This window comes from Ptychodera flava, chromosome 7 (assembly GCF_041260155.1).
Source record: "Ptychodera flava strain L36383 chromosome 7, AS_Pfla_20210202, whole genome shotgun sequence".
Taxonomy (NCBI): Eukaryota; Metazoa; Hemichordata; class Enteropneusta; family Ptychoderidae; genus Ptychodera; species Ptychodera flava.
Genome location: NC_091934.1, coordinates 30,222,728 through 30,239,371, shown reverse-complemented (window position 1 = coordinate 30,239,371; position 16,644 = coordinate 30,222,728). Strand labels below are relative to the sequence as shown.

General features: G+C 38.5%; 1 protein-coding gene across 1 annotated transcript; it reads right to left on the bottom strand.

The window, feature by feature from the left end:
* Positions 1-553: 553 nt before the first annotated feature.
* LOC139137234 (protein mono-ADP-ribosyltransferase TIPARP-like) lies at positions 554-16,308 on the bottom strand. The gene is made up of 8 exons (XM_070705226.1): positions 15,787-16,308; positions 13,422-13,481; positions 11,733-11,997; positions 10,245-10,447; positions 6,050-6,271; positions 4,641-5,087; positions 4,019-4,240; positions 554-3,003 (listed from the first exon to the last, which is right to left on the bottom strand). Exons 1-8 carry the CDS (start codon positions 16,293-16,295, stop codon positions 2,658-2,660), a joined length of 2,274 nt encoding a protein of 757 aa, XP_070561327.1. The 5' UTR covers positions 16,296-16,308; the 3' UTR covers positions 554-2,657.
* Between the last annotated feature and the right edge of the window lie 336 nt (positions 16,309-16,644).

Here is a 16,644-nt window from a genome sequence, read left to right as displayed (position 1 = left end):
CAAATTTACTAATGTTATAGACATGCGGCATTTAGTACATCGGGAAAACTTCACAATCATTTCTCAAATGTCGGAACGGACACCGCTTAAACATCAGCACAACAAATCTGACAGATCGCCGTATGTTTTAACTTACTTCCGGATTCCTGGTCACACCTTGCAAAGACAATACTTTAACAGCTTACGTACTTTGCCTGACTCCCAACAGAAACACTCACATGACCAAACACCTTGAAAGTTTATGGATATGTAGAGCCGGAACACAAGCAGTGGTGTGGTTTGGTGCGTGTAGATGTTCAAATATTGGTGACATCAAGTTGACGAAGGAATCTATCAATGCAACGGATGTGTGTTATTTTTGTAATCATAAAGGAAATTATAAATGTTTGAACGTGGGATAGGATATATTTCAGAGATAGAACCTAGCTGTTCTATCTCTGAAATAAGAGTGATTGTGTAAATTAATTTTATTACACTTGGCGCCTCGTAGAATCACTATCATTCATCGACACAGCATAATATAAAAAAAAAACAAGATTATCGGTATCGGCAGTTTTTGATTTCATTTCTTTTTCGATGCAATTGTTTATTCTGAGTCAAAAGTTTTCGGCCCATGTTACATTAACGAGATATGTATGACTCAACAGTGATTATGTGGTTTACATTGGTACGTATCCTAATACACGAAACGTGTGTGAATCTAAATCTCGTAACAATTCTTTTTCTCGATTTGAAAGTGATAAAGTAATTCAATAAACTTAAGGTTGAATAAACTTCAAATATACTTTTTAGAGACAACACGAGCAGAAAGTTACAATTCACCATATTTGTTTAACTATGTCCCCTATTTTATGATACAGATTTACGGCCATATCTTTTCAAATTTGAAATTTTGCCGCTCGGGCGTGATCAAAACTTTCACTTCAGCATAATGAAAACTACTGCTAACTCTAACTCTCGGCAATATTACTGTCATACATAGCGGTGCAATCAACGTAGTTTTGCATTTTCCGAAGGTCGAAGGTTGGAGACCAGGAAAGCAAACGGCACTATTCTCAAATTAAATGTTTCCTGACTGATAATTTCCACTTTATCATTTCTTCAGAATGCAAATTATGGCAAAATTATCTCCGGAATAATTAGACAAATATATTGTAGTTTTAAATAGCCTGTCAAAAAAAAACTATATTCTATGTGTAGCGCCATCATCGGCAAATGGGAAAAGTGCTTTTGTTTGGATGCAGCTAGAATTATAATCGGAAGCCTTCAAGAATAAGCTAAATTCAAGTCAACACACACTAGTTCAATCTGTCTGATCTATTTGTAAAGGTCAACATAATGATTTACTTTGATTGATGTAATCAACATCAGAATAAATTTTGCTGCAGTCAGAGACTGTTGACTGTTGACTGAGACTGTTGACAATCGCTATTGCTATGGTGGCCTGCAAATCGAACGTTTTCCTGCCTCTGGCTGTCTATTATGCGGACAAGTGTATTTTACGGTTCCTGTCACAGTGACAGCGTCGTTACTTTTATAGACAAAGAAGGCACGAGGCATTGCCGACAGTCCACTTCAGTTGTGTCAAAGAGAACATTGCAAAGTTTGCCACAGATGGCGCTATACAAGGTATTCCCGCAATGCTGCAGCCACTGTTTTAGGTGGCAGTCGCTACGACTCATAAGAGCTAATTTGCCAACGGCAAAACAAGTTTTTGTACAACGATAACATTAATAACAAAGGAAACACCCTATTCTCTGAAAAAATGTTAGGATCAAAATATATCTTCGATGACAACAGAAATAACTGGCTTAAACAATGTGAAATAATTTTAGATTAAATTGAACACACACAAGAGAGAATTAAGACAGAATATGAAGCACTACACAATTGTATTCCAGATTGTTGGAAACAAATAATCATATCGGAAAAAGCTGTGATATTCTAGAGTGTTTGATAGTTACATGACGACACATTTTTTCTTCTCTTCCTGACGAACACTGGCCGAGTTAGATCTATTCATGAAGGACGCACGCGCACCACTTGATGCCCTCTCCGAAGTTGCCTGGGTGAACCGTATCGCGTCTTGCGCTCTGGTGTTCTCCGACGAATACATGGCATTGAAGTATGCACCCGACATGTCCACGCTTGCACTGTATGACGACAACGAGCCACCGCTTTTAGCTGCATCCGATGTAGACACGCCCGGTGCCGAATTTACTGTTCTCGCCGGGTTTGGAGATGGTGAAGAATAAGTTTGATCTGCCGAAAAAGGAGCCCTGGGATAATAATCTGTTTGACGGGTACTGATAGCCTCGCTCCGTAAAGGTGTACTTGTTGATCGGCTGTTTGTAGGATATTGAGAACTGGGAGATGACAAATTTGGGCGTGTAGAAGATGACGTAACGTACGTGGTTGGTGAAGCCAAATTAGCAGTACTGGTGGATGAGACGGTGTGTGGTATCCCTCTATCTGTATTCAGATCTGAAGAGAGGTTGTGAGTGAAGCCCATGTGTTGTGGTGGCGCTGCTGTGGAAACTTGACTCCGAAGCTGGTTGGCTGCAAAAGGCGGTCCCCTATTCTCATTTAACTTCGTGAAATTTATCAAGTACGCAGGGTAGCACTGCTCACGGTCAAATATGACGAAGACGGTCGGATCATACTGCCTGTTCACACACGAGTCGTACAGTTCCCTGTGTGCGTATTGATTCAGGGGGTCGTTTGTATGAGCTCTGTCCGACTGTATACCGGCCAACCAGGACGTACGCTAAGAACATGTGCCGCTGGCCATAGTCATCGTCACTGGAGTAGCGGTCACTATAACTTGCATCGCGTGCAAAGTATGTCCCTTGTCCGAAGAGTGTCGCATTCTTCCCCGCGACCCCAACATCAAAATTTTGTCGGCAGATCTTGGGCACAGACTGTTCATCAGTTCCATGGAAAAGACACATGTCCACTAGTAGACAAGTGTCTCCCTTTTTCTCTGTCATGTACTTCTTCTGTCTGTTCAAGATGAAACGGCCATTGAAAAATTTAAGGTTGTTATTTAACAATTCAAAACGTTATCTCAAAGGCAGAAATCTGTTTTCATTCATTGAATGGATAAGAAACACTAAGCGATAATTTTAAAGGTAAAAAAGGCCATTCACGTTTTGATAATAATTATATATAGATATATATATATATATATATATATATATATATATATATATATATATATATATACAATATATAGGTAGATAGATATGAATAATAACACAAATTACTTCAAGTACAAAGTATTGAAATCTGTAGCATAAGTTTAATGCATCATGCAATCCTCAGACAGAAGTGAAAGGATACCTAGCTCGACACTCTTATTAATGTCATTGGGACGTACCACTCTATTTGTAGGTGTTGTCAAAATTTGATAAATAATATTTGCTTTGGTGGCGACATTCAAAACCCACTCAGAGCGTCGAGCTAAGAATCCTTTCACTTCTGTCTGAGGATTCCAGGATGCATGAAAATTAAGTAACAGATTTCGTTACTGGGTAGTTTAATAAATTCATGTTATTATTTTTAAAACGGTCTGCTTAGCATCGAGCACTGTAATTTCCCCCGAGGACATCTGATGATCGCAAGAGAGGGACACATGTAGCGTGAAACTCTGAGTAACGCACAAGTCCTGTTTTCTACTTGTTATCAATTTTTACCGTATATATATATATATATATATATATATATATATATATATATATATATATATATATATATATATATATATACATATATTTATGTGTGTGTGTGTGTGTGTGTGTGTGTGTGTGTATTCTACTCTTCTCAGAAAATTGTATGGATAGGTAATATAATATTCATCGCAGGTTTATTATGTTAACCTTACGATCGCCTCCTTTTGATCGCAATGGAGCATGCACTGAATACTATACTTGCTAACAAGTTCAACTATGCAAATAATATCATTTTTTCTGTCAAAAGATGAGTTTTCAACATTTACTTTGTCATATTTAATCATTACCTTTGATATTTGTCCCAAATATGAGGATTTTGGACCCTCTGTATGAAATTGATCTTGGCCTTGTCTTGCTGCATAGACTTTCGAAAGACCCTCTCCACAAATTGAAATTCGGCTGATGATGTGTTTAGGAGGCAGCGGATAAACTCTTTCCCAGGGGGCATAGGTTCCCAGGACGATGGGTATATAGTTGCATCTGACTGTAGATGATTTGTGCCTTTTAACCTGAGATTTAAGAAGAATAAATTCAAAATAAACAGAAGTGAACTGTAATTTTATGTTGAACATGTGTGCGAATATGTTATGACAAAGACGATACCTGTGTGAGGCTGACTTAGATTGGAAATCAAAAACACACCATTAACCCGATTACTTTTTTTACAATAATGATAATATTGCAATTATTTGGTAGAGTTTGTCAGACGATCATTGATCTCTACATGAATATTTTGAACGACAGACACTCATAGACTTAAACTAAGTTATGCGCCTCGAAGGTGAAAGACTTTAGCTTTTGTTCAAACTTTCCACGAGGAATCTTTCAACCATTGTCTTTCAAAATCGCTATAAAAATCGCGGGTCATCATCAAATTTGGTACTAGAGAAACAAGTTACAAATGATTACCCTTTGGCTGGAGAAAGCAGTCCCCTATTCGCGTTTAACTTCGTAAAATTTATCAAGTACGCAGGGTAGCACTGCTCACGGTCAAATATGACGAAGACAGTCGGATCATTCTGCCTGTTCACACACGAGTCGTACAGTTCCCCAGTGTGCTGATTGATTTCAGGGGGTCGTTTGTAGGAGCTCTGTCCGACTGTATACCGGCCAACCAGGACGTACGCTAAGAACATGTGCCGCTGGCCACGGTCATCGTCACTGGAGTAGCGGTCACTATAACTTGCATCGCGTGCGAAGTATGTCCCCTGTCCGAAGAGTGTTGCATTCTTCCCCGCGACCCTAACATCGAAATTTTGTCGGCAGATCTTGGGCACAGACTGTTCATCAGTTCTGTGGAAAAGATTCACTTGAAGACCAGTGTCTCCGTTTTTCTGTACCAGATACTTCTTCTGTCTGTTCAAGATGAAACGGCCATTGCAAAATTTAAGCAGGTTGCTATTTTGACAATTCAAAACGTTATAAAAGGAAGAATTCTTTCTCATTCATTTAATGGATAAGAAACTTTCAAAAACAATTTTAAAGGTAAAAGACCATCAACGTTTCGATGAATATATATATATATATATATATATATATTATATATATATATATATATATATATATCAGATATATGTATATAATAATAATAACAATTAATTAAGGAAAACAGTATTGAATATAAGTGTTAGGCATCCTGCAATGCTAAGATATAAGTGAAAGGATTCTTAGCCCGACACTCTTATTATTATGATTGGGACGTACCACTCCATTTGTAGGTGGTGTCAAAATTTGATAAATAATATTTGATTTGGTGGCAACATTTTGAAACCAATTCAGAGCGTCGAGCTAAGAATCCTTACACTTCTGTCTGAGGATTGCAGGATGAATAAAACTTAAGTAACAGATTTTCTTTTTCTTTGTACTTAAAGTAATTCGTTTTATTATTTGTATCACCACTAACTGTCAGTGGTTCAGGATGGTCCGACTTAAATTTGTAAATCTCAAATGCCTAATGGACCTGGTAATGTATTACCTTGGTTCAGTTAACATCGAACACTGTTATTTCCAACGAGGACATCTGTATACTTCGAGATTTACACACACACACACACACACACACACACACACACACACACACACATATATATATATATATATATATATATATACTATTTATTTATTTATTTATTTATTTTATACTATAATATTTATCGTAGTATCGTAGGTATGGAATATTAACATTACGATCGCTTCCCTTTAATCGCAATGGAGCATGTACCGAATGCTATACTTGCTAACAAGTTTAACGATGCAAAAATTATTTTTCGGTCAAGAGATACGTTTTCAACATTATCCTCGTCATATTTAATTATTACCTTTGATGTTTGTCCCAAATAAGCGGATTTTGGATCCTCTCTATTGCATTGATCTTGGCCTTGTGTTGCTGCATAGACTTTCGAAAGACCCTCTCCACATATCGAAATTCGGCTGATGATGTGTTTAGGAGGCAGCGGATAAACTCTTTCCCAGGGGGCATAGGTTCCCAGGACGATGGGTATATAGTTGCATCTGATTGTAGATGATTTGTGCCTTTTAACCTGAGATTTAAGAAGAATAAATTTAAAATAAACAGAAAATGAACTGTAAAGTTTATGTTGAAAATGTGTGCGAATATGTTATGACAAAGACGATACCTGTGTGAGGCTGACTTAGATTGGAAATCAAAAAAACACACCATTAACCCGATTACTTTTTTCACAATAATGATAATATTGCAATTATTTGGTAGGGTTTGTCAGACGATCATAGATCTTTACATGAAAATTTTGAACGACAGACACTCATAGACTTAAATTAAGTTATATGCGCCTCGACAGTGAAAAACTTAACTTTTGCTCAAACTTTCCACGAGGAATCTTTCAACCATTGTCTTTCAAAATCGCTATAATAACAATCGCGGGTCATCATCAAATTTGGTACTGGAGATAAAAGTTACCCATGATTACCCAATGGCTGCAGAAGGCGGTCCCCTATTCGCGTTTAACTTCGTGAAATTTATCAAGTACGCAGGGTAGCACTGCTCGCGGTCAAATATGACGAAGACAGTCGGATCATTCTGCCTGTTCACACACGAGTCGTACAGTTCCCCAGTGTGCTGATTGATTTCAGGGGGTCGTTTGTAGGAGCTCTGTCCGACTGTATACCGGCCAACCAGGACGTACGCTAAGAACATGTGCCGCTGGCCATGGTCATCGTCACTGGAGTAGCGGTCACTATAACTTGCATCGCGTGCGAAGTATGTCCCATTTCCGAAGAGTGTTGCATTCTTCCCTGCGACCCTAAAATCGAATTTTGTCTGCAAATCTTGGCACAGACTGTTCATCTGTTCCATGGAAAAGATTCTCTTGAAGACCAGTGTCTCCTTTTTCTGAACCATGTACTTCTTCTGTCTGTTCAAGATGAAACAGCCATTGCAAAATTTAAGCAGGTTGTTATTTTGACAATTCAAAACGTTATAAAAGGCGGAATATATGTATATATATATATATATATATATATATATATATATATATATATATATATATATATATATATATATGAATAATAATACAAATTACTTCAAGTAAAAAGTATTGTAATCTGCTACATAAGTTTCATGCATCCTGCAATGCTCAGATATAAGTGAAAGGATACCTAGCTCGACACTCTTATTATTATGATTGGGACGTACCACTCCATTTGTAGGTTGTGTCAAAATTTGATAAATAATAATTGATTTGGTGGTGACATTTTGAAACCAACTCAGAGCGTCGAGCTAAGAATCCTTACACTTCTGTCTGTGGATTGCAGGATGAATAAAACAGATTTCGTTTCTTTGTACCTGAAGTAATTCGTGTTATTATTTAAACGCTCTGCTTAGCATCGTACACTGTAATTTTCCACGAGGACATTTGTATACTTTTCGATATTATATATATATATATATATATATATATATATATATATATATATATATATATATATATATATAAATTATATGGATAGTTATTTTATACTAGATATACGGTCACCTCCCTTTGATCGCAATGGAGGATGCACCGAATGCTATACTTACTAACAAGTTCAACTATGAAAAAATTATTTTCTGTCAAAAGAAAAGTTTTCAACATTTACCTTGTCATATTTAATCATTACCTTTGATATTTGTCCCAAATATGCGGATTTTGGATCCTCTCTATTGCATTTATCTTGGCCTTGTGTTGCTGCATAGAATTTCGAAAGACCCTCTCTACATATCGAAATTCGGCTGATGATGTGTTTAGGAGGCAGCGGATAAACTCTTTCCCAGGGGGCATTGGTTCCCAGGACGATGGATATATAGTTGACTCTGACTGTAGATGATTTGTGCCTTTTAACCTGAGATTTTAGAAGAATAATTCAAAATAAACAGAAAATGAACTGTAAAGTTTATGTTGAACATGTGTGAGGCTGACTTACACGCCCTTGTATTTGTTAGATTGAAAATTAAAAAATCGACTATTAACCCGATTACATATATTTAAAATAATGACAGTGTTGCAATTATTTGGTAGGATCTGCCAGACGACTGCTGATTTCTACTGAAAATTTTGCTCGACAGGCACCGTTCATATACTTTTTTCAGTTAAGGTAGTATGCACCAAGAAAGTAAAAGACTTAAACTTTTTCTCAAACTTTCCTCAAAGAATCTATCAGGCATTGTCTATCAAAATCAAGAATAAAATTCGGGGGTCGCCTTGCAAATTTTGGTACTAGAGAAACAAATTTACCAGGATTTGCTAATATTTTAAATTCAAAATGGCTGCTATTCCTGTGTTAACTCTTTAAAGAAAAATAAACAAATTTCTCTTTCAAAAACCAAGAGGGTGAATGTTTTCCTTACTCTAAGGATTTCAAAATGAGCCCCTCAAAAGGGTACATCAGAGAAGAATTGCAAAAGTTTGTCCAATATTTGTCCCAAAGGCGCATTGTACCTTAACTGCCCCACAAATTCACGACATACATATGCCACCAGACACAGTACACAAAGTTAGCATGGAAAACCTTGCATGAGCATGTAACTATGTCTTCAATTAACCTGAGTGAGAGTACTATTCTCCGGGTTTCGGCTCCAAATGTGACGGATGAGTTGTTTTGTTTAAAAGTTCATGGAATGGCTGGTTGGATCACAGCAGACCCTTTCTTTTTTGCGAGCCAACATTTCATATTATTTATAAAGTTTTAAAAAGCATGCACTTTTATTTTCTATTTAATATCACCGTGTGGTTAATTCTCATTACATTTCTCACTATAAAGCTGCAAGGCTATGACAATATTCGAAGTGCATATGGTTTTAAATTTCATTTTGACCGCTTCCTAACTCCAAAAGTAAATTATTTGTTCAACTGCGAAGTGGCAAAGAATGGCTAGACTCCATCAAATCTCCTCACTGGCTACACAATGACACCCTTTCTGGCCCTTCACTTCCTTTCAACATTAACTAGCAGCGTGCCATGGTACTGCAAGCTGGTCTACTTTCTCTACACGTTTAGTTGGGGCCTGATAAAGCTGCTGTATGATGGTGAATCGGCTCGTATTAAAACGTAATAGAAGCTGCGTAGCAAACTGGCCACTGTGAGAGTGTCAGGCGAGCAGGAATGCCTGTGTTTGTTCCGCAGCTGCAGCAACAAGAGTCCTATTATTGTACAAGGGTTTGATTCGTACATTCATACCAAAAAAATAACCAAAAGTTGGTTTGTCAATAGGGCGTTACGGTTTGTGACATCTCTCTTGTTATTGTTGACAACCGGGTTCAAGTCTGGACCTAAATTCAAATATCAACGCTTACCAATGCAGGACATATACATTTACATTCAATGTTGACAAGCTGACATGGGTTACTTCTTGATTTGACCAAGAAACTGAGGGCTGATGCATGCAACAAAAACCCGAAAAACTGCCAGACAGAAGTCAGAATTACGTGACATTTCATACAGCACATCTACTTGAAAGTGGCCAACCCATTGCAATTCTGAGTCTAAAATCCTTTTCACTCAGTTTTCATCTTTTATCTTTTCATCTTTTCAAATTTACGGTCATTCTCAGTCCAACCCTGTCGTTCACATGAAAGGGTTGGACTGAGTCGGGGTTGTGAAAGGCTCAAACCTCAAAATGACCTGCTGGCAACAGCGCCGCTGTGAATATAAGTAGGCTTCAATAAAATATGGTCTGAAGCAAGTCTGACACATTATATATGCATTGGTATTCCCGTTGCCGAGGTGATTTATGGATATTACGTCATAACTGTATGTTGAAATTCTGGTGTGAAAGGTCAAAATAGGATTCGCCTGAGAGCTCGTTCGTGTTCTAACCGTGCCATATCGCGAATATGACACGGTTATTTTCACCTCTCAATCTGATCGCTAAATTTACGCAGTCAATATACTGGTATGGTGGATGGTTACACTACTTTGGGATAGAGTAACCGTGTGTGATATAATGGGAGATAAATGCACCATGCTAATACCGAACACATATAGAAACGAAATCTACCTTGACAAACGGCCATCAATGGATTTAGGTGACATAAACACTGGTCTTCTCCTTACGTCTCTGGTTGTCCGAGTTTGCAGGTTAGTTTGTCTCATGCTTCTAAATGACAACATGTAGCGGTAGTCGCCAGCATTAAAGTAGAAAGTGTCCTTTTCGCTTTGATATGCCGATTCGAGCTCATGGCTGTTCGCTTGACCCAGGCCCTGAAATATGAATGTGATAATTTTGAGTGTTAAGCATACTTTAATTAATAATACTCACATGAACTTACCCCGTATTTATATACTGTATGACACTTCTATTTTATGATTTTGATTTTTCTTTTATTTTTATTTCATTTTGTTTGCCTATTTTATTAAATTTCGTTTATTTATTTGTTTGTTTATTTGTTTATTTTTATCTCATTATATAATGGCACAGTCGTTCTGCTGCATGCATCACAGTTTCCCGCCCGTTCTCATTGCAATTTTTCGCAGAGCGCCCTCAACAGCTGTACAACGGTTTTTACTGTCCAATCTAAAAGTGCCGATTTCCTTCTCTATTCTCCGTCGGCTTGGGCAGTGTCATATCGTCATGATAAGCATCACCCCATGAAGAGACAACGAACCGTGATTTTGATCTCCCTACCCTGATAACTACAAGCACGACAAATGCTCATAGCAAACGATTTCAAGCGAGTATAGCTTCAAAAGTTAGCAGAGAGAGAGAGAGAGAGAGAGAGAGAGAGAGAGAGAGAGAGAGAGAGAGAGAGAGAGCCGAGAATTGGATTCTGTTTCGTTTTCGCGAAGTGGCGCTGAAAATTGACGATCTCTATCAAAAAAGACAAAGAAAGTGTGTGTGATTTCAGCTATGAGTTGTGTATATCTGGAAATCCTAATTTTTTTAAAGCCAGGCCACTGAATTCATCGCCATAGAATACAATGTTTTCAAAGCAGGATCACTGGGAAAATTTTTCCATGTCTTTATTTTTGTACTGACGAAGTGTGGCCAAAATTTTACAGAGACTGTTTTTAAGGAAGGAGCACGTTGTGGACTCTTAACTTTCATGATTTTCGCTTTTCAATGAGTGCACAATGAATAAAGAGAATGGGGTCTTTGGTTTTTGCCGTCCACGCATGTCTGATACAAATTGGTATTCAGACAATATACCGGTACCAGAAAGTGCCACTCCTTGAAGGTATACAGTCATCTGTGATCTAAATATACCCATACATGGTCAAAGGGGCATCCTTTGGTATTCAAAATGCCGATGTGAGGACGCTGTTTTTAAAAAACGGCCACCCGCTTAAAATCTTTGATTAATTAGATTTTCTTCTCTGTCCATGGTAATTGTGGCAAAATTGGAACAGGTGACAGTATACTTCTAAAGGAGTATTATATTTGATCAAAATAAACATATTGGCGATGGTTCCCTATCTATAAGCTTATGGCACTTTCATTTTTCATTGAAATCTAGTCCTGTTGCTGTCAACCCTAGGGCAAACTTACCGCGCTGTTGTTGCTGTACGGCACCCATGTGTTCCCGTTATCTTGCCAGTACCACTTCCACGAAGTAGTGAGGTTACTGTCCATGGCACTGCTGTGATCGATGGCGTAGGACGGCGTTGAAAGTCGACGGATCCCAACGAACGTCTCTTGGAGGTCCTGAAAGTCCCCTGCCACCTCGGTCCATTTTGTATACCTGGCAAACATACCGTCGAAGTTGATGTTAATCTCGCCGATAGCGTCCATGTCCGGCGGAGCGTTGCAAAATCTGAAACAAACGAGTTTATCAACATTGAGGTAGAAATAAAGATTAGAAGTCCTATGAATTGGAGTATGCGGGTTAAATATATATTTGAGATGCGATGTTCTGTTCTACATCGGAAAAATGGAAATATAACAGGGCAAAATGCACCTGTCTATGATATTTTCAGAGTCTATTTTCTACTCCAAATATATTTTTTTCATTTTCATATCTAAAGTATGACGAAGTACAAACTTATAACGGCACAATGTCCCGTATGGAACATGCGATGTTATTGTCGACAATTGAATTTTGTTCCGCACGAAAATGCAGTTATCTGCAATTGATATTACAGATACAGAGGTATCAACATCTTGTACACCAGGTTTTTCAACGTTTAGTGTGATTTTTCAGAGGGTGAACCAGGAAACGTGTTTTACAGAGAGAAGGCAAAGACTGCCAAATACAGATGGTCCGGTGAGAGAGATTTCTTAAGGTAGAACGCTGGATTTCTATGTTTGATTTTGAAAGAGAATAGTCGGACATTTGAACAGTTTGAACTATCATAACTAAGAAGATGTGCCTAATGAATTTATGACAACGACTAAAGTTTTCATACAATGTAAAGTTAAAGTGAGAAAAACGGAAAGTCTATTATCTAATCAGAGTTAGGGACGTATTCGTTGGCTAATAAAGGGTGTTTTAACAGCTGTTTAGAGTTAGGTTGCCTTTTCCTTACTATACGTACGTTTTTTTTCTAGACGACATGCCTAACCCTTGAAAGCTAAATCGGCGAAAGATGATAAACATGGCTAAAAATAGTCAATTATCGCGAACTAATTATCGTTAAATGTATGATAAATTAGCGAATTTTTTGAACGTTCCTCGGTGACTGAATTTTTTTACCAAGAATATATCAGATAGTTACGAAAATTGTCGGGTTTTAAGACACGGTTAGCTGTATCACTTTGCATTTTGTTTACCAAAAATATAATCCTGTATTTGTGGAGATGTTTCGAACGCCTGTTATCGAAGCATATTGATTTCAATCCTTTGTAATTAATTTGGTCGATTTAATTCTGGGGATTTACATGCCTGTATATGTGGCCGTCATGTTCGTAATCATTTAGTTGTTCAAATCTGAGTTACGCATTCGCTGTCAATGTTTGAAAAGCGCTTTTGTCACACGTCAGTAAGGTCAAACAAAAAATGTGACGCGTGTTTCTGTAACCCGTACTACCCTTCTATAACCGCCAACCGCAGACATTTGTTTGCATTTTTACTTGATTTTTTACCTGACCTAATCACTTTAAAAAAAGTCACATTTGATTTTTGACCAACTTTATGAAAGGACTGAGAGGGATAAAGCTAAAAGGGGACTTAAGTATCGTTTTGAAGGTCCAATATTAGCTTTCTGAACTTCTAGGAGAAGATAAAACGCAATTCCACACCTTACTGGCCTTCGCATTGTCTGGCCTTCTTTCTGTTGTCCTTGTGAGGCGGGAACTAACCTGGAAGGAACGAAGGAGAACACAGACTTGTACTTGGTCCTTTATTTTATCTCAAAAGAACGGTTCACGGAACGAAACCTCAGGCACATTTCAGGGCAAGCCTGCAACAGAGTCCGACCAGAACCTGTAGCAGATCTCAAGGGCCTGAAAACTTTGACAGATGTCAGAGTTGTATTCAACAGAAATGAATAAAGACCTGACTGTACAGGACTGTATCCAGTGCTGTGAACCCCTGACCGACACGTGTAAAGAGGTGTGTCCATGCCCAGATTCTCTATACATGACCTGCTGCAGGGTTTGAATAATCTTCTAATTTCAGACTTGTATACACTGGCTTGACTCAGGTCTAAATTTCATAGGATAGCTCTGTACGCAGCCTAATGGATATTGGCGCTGATACAGGCAGAAATGCCAGTCACCGTGACTGTCACATCACTGTGGTAATGTGTATATGCAGTCATGCCCCCGTAGTACAGGACAATCAGCAGCAGGCACAACCATGTGACGTCATTGCTGACACCGACCTGTACCACAGAGTTATGCCAGAGCCTGTCACGTGAGCTGATATTTTTTGCTGTGTAGCTTGTAACTTTTGATGATATTTTTCTAACATGTTTGCTTCAGTGTCAACGACATTCTTATACTTCCCAACGCACATTGACAGTGTTCTGCGTGCAATTTACCCCATGCATTGTCACTGTTATCGTTGATAGGTGAATTATGGTAAGGGCAGAAGTTAAAATTTTAACAGTCACAGTGCATTTTACACGTATACGCTGTAGTGATGTTTCAACATGGTTTCTGGAATGGAACAAGAACTGACTTGATATACAAAACTAGTGAAGTAATCATCAAAATAACAGTACTAGCCCTTTCACTGTTTTCGGGTTTTAGATCAATGCCATCCGAGTCAATGTACGTTCTTTGTCTGTTTACAATTGTTGTCGGCAGATGCCATTTTATCACGGCCGTTGTCAGTTTAGACCCTTAGTAAAGGTCACTTGATTGCCAAATACTGATGAACGCACGGTCACGTGGTCAGAAATGATAAACTGGTAAAGTACAGAGTTAAACATAAGCTGGTAACACAGGTAACAGCTGGGGCCAAAAAAAAATTGTGCTGTTCCAATAACATAGTTTTCAAAATTAGGGTAGGTAAGTCGGCAGGAATTTTTTTTCCAAAATATTTTTATTTTTGAATATGCATTGTCCAGGAGTTCAGGGCTGTCAAACCGGCTACATTTCCAGAAAAATGTGTCATATATATGAAAGGGAAAAAACATGAAAGACATCCTCGTTCAAGCAAAAATTAAATGCCAAGTAACGAACGCGTGATTTTACAGACTTTTCTTTCTTTGTTTATTTCCATGTTTACGTGGCTCTAAAAAGTTTAGGGTCGGCAGGTAAAAAATAGGGTAGGTCGGGTTATCGGAAAAGTACACTTTTTGTTCGGCCTGAGATTTGTCTTTTGAGTCCTGGTTTGTTGTAAATAAAATAATTATTTTGTCGATATAGTTACAGTCTGGAGGAACTGTGACAAAGTATGCCCATATAGTCCTTGGCTGTTCAACATTTATAGTTCTTTCCCCATACTGTCGTGAAATAATAATTTCTTTATGCGAGGACATACAAAATTACATCGTTACATATAAAATAAGACAGGTCAATACGAATGAGTGTTTACTTCTGTGTTGAGATTGAAAATGCGCGAGGAAAAGTGTCGTATTTCAATTTGGAGGTTCTTTGATATTTTAAAAGGAGAAACTGCGACAAATTGGCCCGCATGTTTGCATGGTTTATGTCGGTGGGTTTGAAGTGACAGTAGGGAAGTATGTTTTTGAAATATACGGCTTCATTCTTCACATTTACAAAGATATTTAGGGCGAGATATTGACATTTGATAGGTAAGTATCCCTCGATCGGCAGTGACATAAACTATCTCTTCTGCACGTGTAAAAAGTGTTAACAAATGACGTCACAGAATTGTGATAGTAAAGGGTGATTGATAACCAACAATCAAACATAGAGTCCTTCGTTTTGTTTGCTGTTTTGTATCTTGATCTGCTTAGATAATTTATGATACACAAGCAGAAAAAAATAAACAAAGAACAACATACTGACAAATGCATGAACAAATCCAAATTGATTAATTCAAGTCTGACGAAAATATGAAATGAGGCGGCTGTCAACAAAGGCGATATCATCACCCTCTGTACATCTGATTTTAGTCAGATTGCAACAAACCAAAACAATACAATCAGAGCAACGACAAAAGACAAACAAACAAGTACCAATGAACCCTCACCTTCCCTGTACGGTTATTCCAGTCTTGGTGACGTCACAGAAGGCTTCTTCCAGCGATGTGTTGACTTCTCCAGTGAATGCCAATGGTTGTACGTCGTCGTCGTAGTCTAACACCCACTGGTACGGCACAGGGCAATGGTGTTTCTTACACCTGCTTCCCTTGCCACAGCCTGACAGAATGAAGTCGGCACATATCCAGGCGTCTCTGTCATCGACGATGCGAATAGGTTGTCTTCTCCGGGGTTCTTCGGACTGCTGCCTTGGCATAAGGAGTGTACTCGGTCCCCCAGCGAAATCCAAACCCCCTAGAGGAGCAGTTGGAGCCGGATATTGAGGGTTTGAAAGTGGGCGTGCTCTCGTGGCTACGCTTTGTGGGTCGACGACAGAGCTCAATCTCTTCGCCTTTCCATCGTACTCGACGAGAATTGTTTTCAGAACCATGTACTCTTTCAGACCCGCGATCTGGTGCTTTTCAAGTATCGACCTTTGTGTGACCCGAGTCAAGGTCATGAGTTAAGTCACAGTTTTCACCGCCTGTCATCTTGCAGAACGTCTTCAGGTTGAGGACGTAGCCTTTGCAGAGGTGCAATCTCTCACACCCCTCCCCCGCGTTACACCTGCGTCTTACGTAATCATTACAGACAAAGGGCGAGGACAGTCGTATCAGGGAAAGTATCTCTTCATCACTGACGTCATCCAGGTTCAGCTTCTTCAGGTTGTCCTGTGTGACTTTTTCGTCGAAGTTGTGAGCGAATTTACATTTATTGCCAAACCTGCAGTACCCTGACACGTATTTTTTGCAGACGTGGAGGTACCCGCATGAAATGCTCTTGCACGTTTTATTAGCTGAATTGTAGAA

Bases quoted from the DNA above. Each gene is read 5' to 3' on its own strand.
- LOC139137234 (XM_070705226.1), bottom strand. From the start codon at position 16,295: ATGACCTTGACTCGGGTCACACAAAGGTCGATACTTGAAAAGCACCAG. The intron at 13,482-15,786 runs GTGAGGGTTCAT...CGTTCCTTCCAG, and splicing joins GGAATAACCGTACAGGGAAG to GTTAGTTCCCGCCTCACAAG. The intron at 6,272-10,244 runs GTAGATTTCGTT...CTTAAATCTCAG, and splicing joins ATTGATGGCCGTTTGTCAAG to GTTAAAAGGCACAAATCATC.